The sequence below is a fragment of the Aphidius gifuensis genome, linkage group LG1 (genome assembly GCF_014905175.1).
Source record: "Aphidius gifuensis isolate YNYX2018 linkage group LG1, ASM1490517v1, whole genome shotgun sequence".
NCBI lineage: Eukaryota > Metazoa > Arthropoda > Insecta > Hymenoptera > Braconidae > Aphidius > Aphidius gifuensis.
This window is the reverse complement of record NC_057788.1, coordinates 20,531,984-20,545,536: the sequence shown is the minus strand read 5'-3', so window position 1 is coordinate 20,545,536 and position 13,553 is coordinate 20,531,984. Positions and strand designations below refer to the sequence as shown.

Genomic DNA, 13,553 nt, shown 5'->3' with positions numbered 1-13,553 from the left:
ATTAACTTTTCTCACTGATTCTCCAGTGATCGTATATATTTTGTTGAACTTGAATGTTTAATAATTTATCATGTAAATAATTTTTTTTTTGAAACCTTTTTGTTTTATACACATATTATTGATAACGGTACCTCAATCAATCTTCGATATTTATTCGCAGCTTTTTCAAAAAAAATACATCTTATTTTGTCACTTTCATCACATATATCCATCGTAAATTTTTTACCAGTTCCTCGTTCGTTTTTCCATTCCTTTATTTCACTTTTATGTATAATTCGTGCCCGAATTGTATCACTGTATTGAATTTTTAATTTAATTTTTTATGTAAATTCTATTTATTTCTAATGAATGATATTTTCTATATTGATCGTACTTTTTTTCATATTCAGTAATTTTTCCTTGATGTTTTCCTATATTTTTCTATATTTTCCTTTATATTTACTGATATTTTCCTGATATTTTCCTATAATTATCGTATTTTTCTTTATTTTCAGTGATTTTTTTTTTTATATTTACTGAGATTTTTCCATATTTATCGTTTTTATCTCTATATTCAGTGATTTTTCTATATTTTCCATTATATTTACTGATATTTTCCATATTTATCTTATTGAGGTAAAAGGATTCAGAAAATTTTTTAGTGGGGGGTGCCTTCATATTTACTGATATTTTTTCGGACGGCTGTTACCGAGTTCGCTCCCAAGCCGGATTAAGGCCTAAAAAAAATCCGAGTTCGCTCCGAAACGCGATATTTTGGTTTCCGAGTTCGCTCCCATCGCTCTCTTTCTAATATTCCCCTACTTTCGTTTAGGTACCCCCTCCCTTTACATTTCCCTTAACATTAAGGCTAAGTAAAAAATCTAGCTGAGTAAAATAATGTAGACATTGATTGTTTGGCTACAATTACAGCTAAGTAAAATAATGTAGATATTGATTGTTTGGCTACAATTACAGCTAAGTAAAAAATCTAGCTAAGTAAAATAATGTAGATATTGATTGTTTGGCTGCAATTACAGCTAAAAAAAAGATCTAGCTAAGTAAAAAATCTAGCCAAGTAAAAAGTTTAGCTAAGTAAAAAATCTAGCTAAGTAAAATAATGTACATATTGATTGTTTGGCTACAATTACAACTAAGAAAAGAATCTCGCTAAGTAAACAATCTAGCTGAGTAAAATAATGTAGATATTGATTGTTTGGCTATAACTAAAGCTAGATCTTGAGTATAAAAATGGGAATAGCGAGCTAGAAAAGTGGAGGGGGAACGGTAGGGGAAGCGTACGGAGCGAACTCGGATTCTTCATTTTTTTAAAACGGGAGCGAACTCGGATGAACCGGTTTGCCCATGGTAGAAATACTACAGGTATGGCAGTGCGCAGCCTGGCTTGGCCGCTGTGAATCGACCAATCAAAGGGGACGTTCCAAAAAGCATTCGGAAACCCGGAAGTTCAAGATTGTGATCATAGAAAATTTTTGATACTTTGTTGTGGTAGACATGATTGTTTGTTCATGTATTTTTATAGGCACAAATCAATAAATTATTATTGTTTAATTATTAATAATAATTATAAAAATACTTTTCACAACCGTATTAAGTAACAAAAGCAAATGGCATATGCAATATGGCTGTTTTTGTTATTTACAATATCTACAGTAACCTCTAGTTACTTTTAAGTTTATTTTATCACTATATTTTTTCATCTACTGCGCCGGTCCGGGTTTCCGAGTGATTTTTGGAACGTCCCCAAAAGATCGCCTTCTCGCCACAAAAATGGAAGACTATGCGCGCGCGATACAAATTTGTTAAGAAAATTTTCAAGTTTTTTTTAAATTTTTCAAAAGTTATCATATTTATTCAACTAGATTTGGTATATTTTATAATGATTCACATACATCAAAAATAAAAATTAATTATTTATATTAAATAAATAAATCCAAGTATAATAAATACAACACAACCTCTATTGTTTGTGGCATAAAAAAAATAACAATAATGAAAATATTATAATTTATTTGTTAAACTGTCTTGGTTTTTTTATTTTTCTGATTTTTTATAAACATGCTCCACATATATTTATTAGTATTTACAACAATATAAAAAATAGTTGTCAAAACAGTATGTTAGAGAGAGAGGCTCTTATAATAGAGATTGCGTGTTAGAAAGAATCGCAAAACAGCTCGATGGCGCGTTGTTGATTGGTTGAAAAAATAAGGCTGCGCAGAACGCGACGAAAAAAGCATGGACTACTGCCATACCTGTAGTACTTCTACCATGGGTTTGCCCGAAAAATTTAATCCGCTTATTTCTTGGGCTTGGGAGTGAACTCGGCAATTGCCTTTCGGACATACCGCAATTCAGGCCCGTGGCACCCTATAGTGCCCCCCGTGGCGGCTTATTGCGGATTATGGCCATCATGACCATCCGTAGTTAATTTTTTTGGACTCGTTTCGTCTAGTTTTGCCAAGTTCAAAATAAGGGACTTAGTTTTTTTTTGTAAAATTTAATTATATAATAAAATTAAGCTAAGTAAAAATCTGGACTGGTAAAATAATGTACCAGTTTGGCTACAATTACAGCTGAGTAAAAAATCTAGCTAAGAAAAATTATAAGCTAAGGGAAAAATTAACCTGGTAAAATTATGTAGATATTGTTTATTTGGTTATAATTAAAGCTAAGTAAAAAATCTAGCTAATTAAAAAATGTAGCTAAGGGAAAAGTTAAGCTAGTAAAATTGTGTAGATATTAATTGTTTGGCTATAATTAAAGCTAAGTAGAAAATTTAGTTAAGTAAAATAATGCAGATATTAGTGTGTGGCTACAATTACAGCTAAGTAAAAACTAGCTAAGTGAAAAATCTAGCTGAGTAAAATAATGTATACCTATATTCATTGTGTGGCTACAATTACAGGTAAGTAGAATAATGTAGATATCTAAGTTTTTTTGTTTTTTGAGGGTCTCACTTTTTTTTTTTGTAAAATTCAATTTTTTTTTCTAAGTCCATTATTTTGAACTTGGCAAAACTAGACGAAACATAAGTCAAAAAATAAAAATGACTACGGACGGTCATGGAAGCCAGAATGGACACTAAGTCACGTCCCTCGCCATGGGAGTGCCACGGGCCTGAATTGCGATGTTTCCATTTTTTCATGATTATCGTATTTTTCTTTATATTCAGTGATTTTTCCTTCATATTTACTGTTATTTTCTATATTTATCGTACTTTTCTTTATATTCAGTAATTTTTCCTTGATATTTTCCTATAATTTTCTATATTTTTCTTTATATTCACCGATATCTTCCTGATATTTTCCATATTTATTGTATTGAGATTAAGGGACTTAGAAAATTTTTAAGGGGGGGGGGGGGTCCAGAAGAAAAGCGAAAACAATAGGAAATTAGAATTCCCTAAAAAAACGCGCACTTCTAAATTGAAAACGAAAGGTCATCAGAACACATTTGACTTCTGTAAAGCATGTATAAACTTAGATAAATAATGAACAAATATAAAAAAAAAAAGACTAATTGTGATTGAAAAGATCCTCGTGCTTTTCCATACAAGCATGGAACTTTTAGGATGAAACCCGTATCAGAATGTGTCGAAGGAAAAATAGTTTAAAATGGATAAAGTATTTGACAATTAATATTGATTGGTTACGATTAATATTAATAAGCAAAGCATCAGGTTCATGACAGTCGTCTTAAATTTAGAGAATATATGTTATATATAACAAATTTCCGAATAAACCCAATATACTATAAATCGAGTACTTGCAAACTCTACGCAAGTGGGTGCTTTCTTAGCTAAATTGAAGTACGATTTCATCAAAGTATATTAAGGCTAAATTCTGGAAAATCATCTTTTTTATCTCGTTATTGTATTCAATTATGTATGTATTTCTCGATAAATTCCGAAAGATATCCTGAGTCAGGGGCCATCTTAAATACAAAAGATCATGTCAGATTCAATTCGAAAATCGGCGACTGACGAGAAAAACATTCAACGTTTTTAACCAGACGGTCACTTCTTCTTTGAAGAAGTGCTTGATTTATTTAATCGTGAGTGCAACTGTATTTTAAAAAATACTGTTTGTTCTTCTACGTGTGCATCCAATCGTATTTTGACTTGTCAATAGAATTCCGAGAATACCCTACGTCAGCAGCCATCTTGAATACAAAAAATGAAGTCAAATTCTATTCAGAAGTTGGCGACTGACGTAAAAACATTCAACGTTTTAAACCAGACGGTCACTTCTTCTATGAAGAAGTACTTGATCCATAAGATTTAGTTTCAAACTAGATTTCAAGATATACCGTTTTTCAGTGTACGTTTGCATCCAAATATATTTTAAATTCTCAATAAATTTTGAAGAATAATCTTCGTCAGCAGCCATCTCGAATACAATGAAACAAGTCAAATTTGGCAGTTTCACTAACGATCAAATAAATCAAGCACTTCTTCAGAGAAGAAGTGACCGTCTGGTTGAAAACGTTGAATGTTTTTACGTCAGTCGCCGATTTCTGAATTAAATCTGACCTGATTTTTTGTATTAAAGATGGCACCTGACGAAAATTATTCTTCAAAATTTATTATGAATTTAAAACTAAATTTAATAAATCAATCAATTCTTCAGAGAATAAGTAACCGTCTGGTTTGAAACGTTGGATGGTTATTCGTCAGTCGCCGATTTCTGAATTAAATCTGACCTGATTTTTAGTATTAAAGATAGCAGATAACGTCAGGTATTTTCTGAATTCTATTGACAATTAAAAATATGATTGGATGCACACGTAGAAGAACAAACAGTTATTTTTAAAGATAACTTGACATTTGATTTAAAAAAATTAAGGATTATAATAAAAGTTGACATTTAGACACTATAATAATTTTTCAGACATACTAATCACTTACACTTATCAGTATTTAGATAAATTGCTCGATAAAAGGTCCTTTGAAAATATTTACAAATAGTAAATTTACTAAACCTCCGCAAAGGGAACAAGTGCAATGCCACCCGAACTCCCACAATATTCAAATGGTGACTGCACTATTTCTATGCCAATGAAAATCATTTATTTTTAAATAACTTATAATGTTAATTGATTAATTTTTAGATTATTCGTTTATTTTTATCGTAAGTATTAATAATTATTAATACTTGCGATAAAAATAAACGAAAAATCATAAATTAAATGAATGAGAAAAACAAATAAAAAGTACCAAAAACTACCACCGGATAGAGAGAAGGGAGCATAATCTTATAAATAATTACACAGATGGTGCTAATAAGCATTTCTTAAAAAAAAAAAAAAGAGCAATAATAATAATGACATGATGTAAATTTATGTATGTTCATTGCGTATATACGTATCAATACATATGAAAGATATCAAATATCAATTGATTATTCAGGTTATTCACGCAAGAATACTTATTGAACAAGCCACCAACGATATTATAACAATTCAATGTGATTGTTGATTGTGTTTATTAATAAAATTGGCGATCAAAGAATAAGTCAACATGAGTGAACAACAAATGTCTGTTGAAAAAAAAGTAAGATCGGACATAATCATAAAGGACTTTTTATCAGAAACATCATCAACTGATTTGATAAACAGACTTCCTTCTGAATGTCTTGCAAAAATATTTATGTGTCTTGATGTATTTGATAGAATGGAAATGAGAGAAAGTAAGTTTTTATCATGTCATAACTATTTGTTACATTCATTGTTATAAAGACACATATGTACTATATATTTGATTTTTTGTTTTTTAGTTTGTAAAAAGTGGAAAGATACATGTGATAATTTTGCATGGCATGATATTAAAAAATTTGTATGTCATCCTTCAATTGGTAGATCTTTCAATAATCGTAAGATGAACAAATCAGACGTGATAAATGCATTATTTTATTGTGGTCGATATTTACGACACTTGAAACTATCTAAGATTGTTGATTCAAGTATTATGCCACTTGTTGGGAACACTTGTAAAAATCTCACACATTTGGAGATTAAATTTGACAATGTCGATGAATCAATTGATGAAAATTATTATACTGAGACATTCATCAAGTTGACTAATTTACGTAGTATTAAAATTAAATATGATTGTAAAGACTTTCCAACACAAGTATTAAGTAGTCTTCCAAAAGGAGTAGATGAGATAACTCTAAGCAACTTTCGTATGACTCTATTCGATTGTGTAAGTTACTTTTTATAAATAACAAAGAGATAAAAAAAACTTATATACCAGATGATTAATTTATATTTTTACTTTTAGACTCTTAAAAAATTTCATGGACTTCGTATTCTTGATCTTACAAATTATACACTCAACAAGAATACAATGCGAGAAATTGCTAAAAAAACAACGATAGTTAAATTATTACTACGTGAGTGTGTCATTAAAAATAAAGATGCAGCATTAATTTCTAATCCCATAAATTTGGAAACTTTACATCTCAAAGGCAGTCGTATTACTGAAAAATGCGTAAATCGTACAGTGAAAAATTGCAAAACTATCAGAACTTTAGAGGTAGACTTTAAATTATCGTCATTAGTTTTTGGACAAATAGCTCAATTGGATACATTGAAACGTCTTCATGTGCGTCGTGTTGATGACCTGTCTGTTATTTGTATTGTAAGCTTTTTAAAAAATCTAATAGAATTGAATATGAGTTGTAAAAATATATCAAATGTTGTTTTACGAGATATTGGTCAATTGAAAGAACTTGAATGTTTAATTTTACTTGATGGTAAGAATGTTGACGATAATGTTATTATTTCAATTTCTAATAATTGCAATAAACTCAAGCATTTTGAATTGTCTTACTGCAAAGATGCAACTGCCTCTGCTCTGTGTCAATTAGCAAAGCTTGAAAACCTCGAACGCTTGACTTTATTAAGTGTAGAAAATTTTGATAATAATGCCATCACTCGTATTGTGAGTAAGTGCAAAAATATAAAATCTTTAAATTTATTTACATGTTACAAATTAACTGAGATTGGTCTCCAAAGTATTGCGAATCTAGAACATTTAGAAACCTTGCACTTATTATTTCTTGGTACTATCTCAGATGCTATATTTAACGGAGTTTACAAACTCAAATCATTATTATCTGTGAAAGCCATCAATTTTACTGTTGAAGGTTTAATAATGCTGTTGAAAAACTGTCCAAATCTTGAGGATTTGACAGCTTTTCCTGCTCCGTTTAATGTTGAAGTTTTATCTTGTGCTGTTGAAGAAACATGTCGTCGTACTAACAATACATTACTTACAATCAATGCCACGATAATAGAACAATCTCATGAAAAATTTAAACATATTGCAAGTTTGTCACCTCTGCTAGAAGTTATATGTTAATGCATTAAGCTCAATTACTTATTTAGCTTTCTAACACTAAAAATAAAAAATAAACTTGACATTTTACGTAACATTTTACTTGGCAGTTTTAAAAACAGTACTAGTCGCACGATGCAAAACTCGTGTCTGATAATTGATTCTAATATAAGAATAATATAGTTACGAAGAAAGAAAAATTTTAGTTTTATTACAGAAACAAAATAATCTCTTAAAAGTTTTTTATAATATCATAATTAGCAGATTCATGGTATGTTAATATTGTCTCAGATTCTGCAATTTCCAATTATGTATTATTCAATTTTATAACAGTAAAAATAAAAATAAAAAACTCGATATTTTACGACAGCAAATCATTTATTTGTTTTGAATATACATAATATTTTTTCTATATTCATTTGATAAAATATTAAGTAATATAGCAATAAATAATTATATTCCATTTTAATTTAAAAAATAAAAAAATAATATTTCATGTCTAAAAAAAAAAACTATTCAGCCTTCAACAACAGGTAGCCTTCTTTTAAATTAATATAAACGATGAATAATTTGAAAATTTGCATGATTCTTCTTCAAAATATTCTCGTATATAATATTGCATATAAAGTTACTATACGTAGTTTCAATTTCTGCTACAGTTGTGTTCTATAAAAAATCTCTTTTCTTTGTATAACCAGGATGACAGATTATTTATATTTATAATTTTTACATATATGCATTCAAAGATACTGTTAATTATAGAATTTAAAAAAATATTATTAGACCTAGTATGTTATGAATCTATTGATACAATTAATAAAACAAGGATATGTTAATAAAAGTGATGATGAAAAATCAGGTAAAAATAAATTAATTTAATTCTAAAAAGTTTATATTCATTTTTTTTTAATCATTTTTATACAGAAACAATTTATGGTATAATATCACTATTGATGAAGCCATTGTCCAAGGATTAGTTTTCTTTGTCGCTGGTAAATATCAAAAAAATTTTAACTTCAATTTATAATTTTTTTTAACGAATAATTTGTATGTTAATAGAATTTGAGACAACTGCACTAACTATTTCATACAGTCTTTATGAACTATCGAAAAAATATAACAAACACATTCAAGATGAATTGGCTGAAATGAATAAAGTTTGTCAATTTAATTTAATTTTTATTATTGAATAAAAAAAAATGATAAATTAATTCATATTGTAATCTTCAAGGTTCATCAATTAATTATCTTGACCTTTTGATAATTCTTGAAAAATTTGCATGATTCTTTTTTAAATATAACTGTTCCGGGTCAAATCACATGTCTGTCGGTCCCAGACTGACCAGATTTTAATTCTTTTTATTTTTTAAACAAAATACAATCAATTGATAAGTTTTAAGCATTACTCTGCTTTTTATGGCTAGAACGTAAGATCATACAATTTCAAATAACATAAAACCATAAACTCAAGTTTCTTTTTGGTAATATTATAACTTATTTTTTTAAAAACATTATTTGTCAAGAATTAGAGAAAATCTCACATCTGTCAAACAACTGCACTAACGTATTTTCGATACACAGAATGATCGTAAAATCGACAATAAAAAAGTAAATTTATAACTATTTTAAAATAATATAAATTCATGAAAACGTCTTAGACTTTCTGGTCGTAAAATCTATATTTTTTGTTTACACATGGTACTGTTATGCCACCCTTTGGACCACACAAGGCTCAATTTTATGTCTAAAAATCCCACCACATACACATAGTTTTTTACCCTCTCTTGAACTAATTTTTCACCAATTAAAACTAATTTTTTAACCGAGTACAAACCCATTTTTTGGACTTGACAATTTTCAACAAACTGAGAAATCAGTTGCTCTTCAACACTCGTTTATGTTACATCTCTAATCAATATTGATTAGCGTACAACGGGATTTCTTTATACTTACATTATAAAATAGTAGTGTCTGTCCATGACAACACTTTTTAGAGTCAACTCAATAGACAATAAACAATACAATTAATTATATTTTTAGTGAAATAATAAAGTGAATATATTATTAGAATTTAAGCCACAGTGTTTGGATTTATTTAAAGTGTTATTCCTATTATTTCAATTCACAACCTATCCTCCACATCCTTTGACAGCCCTGTATCAAACTCAAGGCCTTACAATCCTTGTGAAATTATCGTGGTATATTTGGATACGTGGTGCGATACAATTACCGTGTATTTTGATTTTATCTTTTCGATATTTTTTTATATATTCAGGAAGTTAAACAGCTGCAATGTACTCGGCAAATCGGCAATTTTTACATATATATGTATATTATAAAAGCTATAAAAAAACGGCATAAATATTGAGTCTTTTTTGCGTACAAAAATCGTAGATTAATTTTTGGTTTATTATTGTCGTAGGTAAATTTTAGAAATATTAGTAATATTTATTGACAATTAAGGATATTCTCTAATTAAAAAATCTTGTTGAAAATAATGATATAATTTGACGGCTTGTTTATAAATATATATTTTTTCTATAATAATTCTCATGAATAGATATAGGTACAATAACGTAAAAAAAAAAGATGAATGTATAAGATAATAATTAGATCATTAAATTCAAAGTTATATTAAAAAATAAATAAGAATTAAGTCGAATTAAAACAGACAAATTTTGAGTATATATTTATCATATACTTAATGCATGAAATAATGTTTAATATATTGAAAATTTGATTTTTCAATCTTATCTACAAATATTTTTAGTGCCAAAAATTACCACCGATTAAAAAAAGAAATGGCATAATCTTATGAATAATTACACAGATGGTGCTAATTAGGATTTCTAAAAAAACAAAGCAATAAAAATAAATAAAAATATTGAACAACATTGGAAAATGTATGTAGCATTGATCTGACATAATCTAACCAATCTAACCTGTCTAACGTCAAAGATTATTGCGTATAAATTAAGTATTCACACGAGTAAGGCCAGTAAAAAAACTAATTAAACAAGCAACGAAATTATAATAATCCAATTACATTATTAAGTATATTTATTCATAAAATTTACGATCTAAAAGTAAATCGACATGAGTGAAAAACGATTGTCTGTTGAAAAAAAAGTTAGAGTGGACAATGTCATCAATGAATCTTCATCAGAAACATCATCAACTGATTTAATCAACACACTTCCTTCTGAATGTCTTGCAAAAATATTTATGTGTCTTGACGTATTTGATAGAATGGAAATAAGAAAAAGTAAGTTTTTATCATGTCAAAACTATTTGTTACATTCATTGTTATAAAGACACATATGTATTATATATTTGATTTTTTGTTTTTTAGTTTGTAAAAAGTGGAAAGATACATGTGATAATTTTGCATGGCATGACATTAAAAAATTTGTATGTCAGCCTACAATTGGTAGATCTTACAATAATCGTAAGATGAACAAATCAGACGTGATAAATGCATTATTTTGTTGTGGTCGATATTTACGACACTTGAAACTATCTAAGATTGTTGATTCAAGTATTATGCCACTTGTTGGGAACACTTGTAAGAATCTTACTCATTTGAAGATTGAATCCGTGTATAGCTATGAGCCAATTGATGAATATTATTATACTGAGGCATTTATCAAGTTGACTAATTTACGGAGTATTAATATTAATTTTAATTGTTGGAAAGACTTCCCAACACAAGTATTGAATACTCTTCCAGAAGGAGTAGATGAGATAACTCTTAGTACCTTTCCTGTATGTCCATTTGATTGTGTAAGTTACTTTTTATAAATAACAAAATGATTAAAAAAATTATATACCAGGTGATTAATTTATATTTGTACTTTTAGAATCTTGAAAAATTTCATGGACTTCGTATTCTTAATCTCGAAAATTATTCACTTAACAAGAATACAATGCAAGAAATTGCTAAAAAAACAACGATAGTTAAATTATCACTTGATTCATGTCACATTGAAAACGAAGATGCAGCATTAATTTCTGATCCCATAAATTTGGAAACTTTACACCTTAGCGGCAGTTGTGTTAGTGAAGAATGCGTCATTCGTACAGTGAAAAATTGTAAAACTATCAGAACATTAAAGGTAGAGTTTGATTTATCGTCATTAGCTTTTGAACAAATAGCTCAATTAGGTACATTAAAATGTCTTCATGTGCGTCCTGTTGATGACCTGTCTGTTATTCGTATTGTAAGCTTTTTGAAAAATCTAATAGAATTGAATATGAGTTGTAAAAATATATCAAATGTTGTTTTACGAGATATTGGTCAATTGAAAGAACTTGAATGTTTAATTTTACTTAATGGTAAGAATGTTGACGATAATGTTATTATTTCAATTTCGAATAATTGCAAAAAACTTAAGCGTTTTCAATTGTTTCACTGTAAAGATGCAACTGTCTCTGCTCTGTGTCATATAGCAAAGCTCAAAAACCTCGAAGACTTAAATTTTTTAGGTGTAGAAAATTTGGATGATGACGCAATCACTCATATTCTGAGTGAGTGCAAAAATATAAAAACCTTACAATTATCTTTATGTTGCAACGTAACTGATATTGGTCTTCAAACCATTTCGAAACTAGAACATTTAGAAACCTTGCACTTAGTATTTACTGGTAATATCACAGATGCTATGTTCAATGGAGTTTACAAACTGAAATCATTATTATTTATGCCAGCCGTGAATTTGACTGTTAACGGTTTGATGATGCTGTTGAAAAACTGTCCAAATCTTCAGTATTTGTTAGTTCCTCTTGCTCCGTTTAATGATGAAGTTTTATCTTGTGCTGTTGAAGAAACATGTCGTCGTACTAACAATACATTACTTACAATCAATATACAAGATACCACGATAATAAAACAGTTTCATGAAAAATTTAAAGATATTGCAAGTCTAGCGCCTCTGCTGAATCTATTCTAGATTGTTATGCATTAAGCTCAAGATGAGATGTTAACATCAAATTACTTGTTTCACTATTATTATTCAGCTTTACAACACAAATAATAAAAAAAAAATTGTCATTTTACTCGGCAGTTTAAAAAACACTACTAGCCGCACGATGCAAAACTCTGATAATTAATCGTGTTTGATAATTAATTCTATAATATAAAAATAAGAAAGTTACAAAGAAAGAAAAAACAATATGTTCTATTACAGAAACAAAATAATCTCTTAAAAGTTTTTTATAATATCATAATAAGCAGATTCATTTCTGAGATTATTATTGTCTCAGATTCTGCAATTTCCAATTATGTATTATTCAATTTTATAACAGTAAAAATAAAAAACTCGACATTTTACGACAAAAAATCTTTGAATTTTTATTTGTTTCGAATATACATAATATTTCTTCTATATTTACTTGATAAAATATTAAGTGATAACAATAAATTATTGTATTACATTTTAATTTAAAAAATAATAAACTAATATTTCATGAGTCATGATTCATTTGAACGTCTGCATGATTTCTCTTAAAAATATTCTCGTGTAACATTGCATATTAAATTATCCTATGCAATTTTAATATCTGATACTGCAGTTGTCTTGTATATCAGTTGTGTCCATCATCACTACTATAGTAAATATATATAATTTCTATTGATGTCACAATAGTTTTTTATTTGAAGAAGAACAAATGAGTTTTGATTTCATCTTTGTTATATTTTTTTCTCTGTATCCAGGAAGTTTAAGAGCTGTATACTCGCGGCAGTATTGACATCTTTTCATATATTTCGTGTCGTCTGATTATCAACAGATATAAATAAACAGCATAAAAGTTGAGTCTGCTCTCGCTACTATACGTCGTCAAGCATCAAGAGGCACAATGATTTATGTTGCATCAGTTGAACTTTTTGGTTCAGCTACAAAAGTTACAAATGTACTTACAAAGGTCCAGGAATTCGTAATTATTCGGAATAATTATAATTATCATTAATTTATAAAATAAAGGTTAATTTATTTTTAAATTAATACATTTTCATCTTGTCTATGTAGGTTTAAGATTTCCAAATCCATGGATTTCTTCAAGTAAAAATTTTCAGTTGTCTTAACGTCAAAAAGTCGAGAAAAAAATGATAAATTAATCTTTATTGTAATCTTCGAGGTTCATTAATTAATTATCTTGACTTGTGATAATTCTTGGAAAATTTGCATGATTCTTTTTAAAATATTACCGTGTATTT

At 28.2% G+C, this 13,553-nt stretch overlaps 1 protein-coding gene across 1 annotated transcript; it reads left to right on the top strand.

Annotated features, from left to right (window-relative positions):
- The first annotated feature begins 6,673 nt into the window (after positions 1 to 6,673).
- On the top strand, positions 6,674 to 7,363 carry LOC122860464 (SCF E3 ubiquitin ligase complex F-box protein pof2-like). Its single transcript, XM_044164292.1, has one exon. It carries the CDS (start codon positions 6,674 to 6,676, stop codon positions 7,361 to 7,363), a length of 690 nt encoding a protein of 229 aa, XP_044020227.1.
- The last annotated feature ends 6,190 nt before the right edge of the window (positions 7,364 to 13,553 follow it).

Excerpts from the sequence above, each read along its gene's own strand:
- LOC122860464 (XM_044164292.1), top strand. The coding sequence starts at position 6,674 with ATGAGTTGTAAAAATATATCAAATGTTGTTTTACGAGATATTGGTCAA.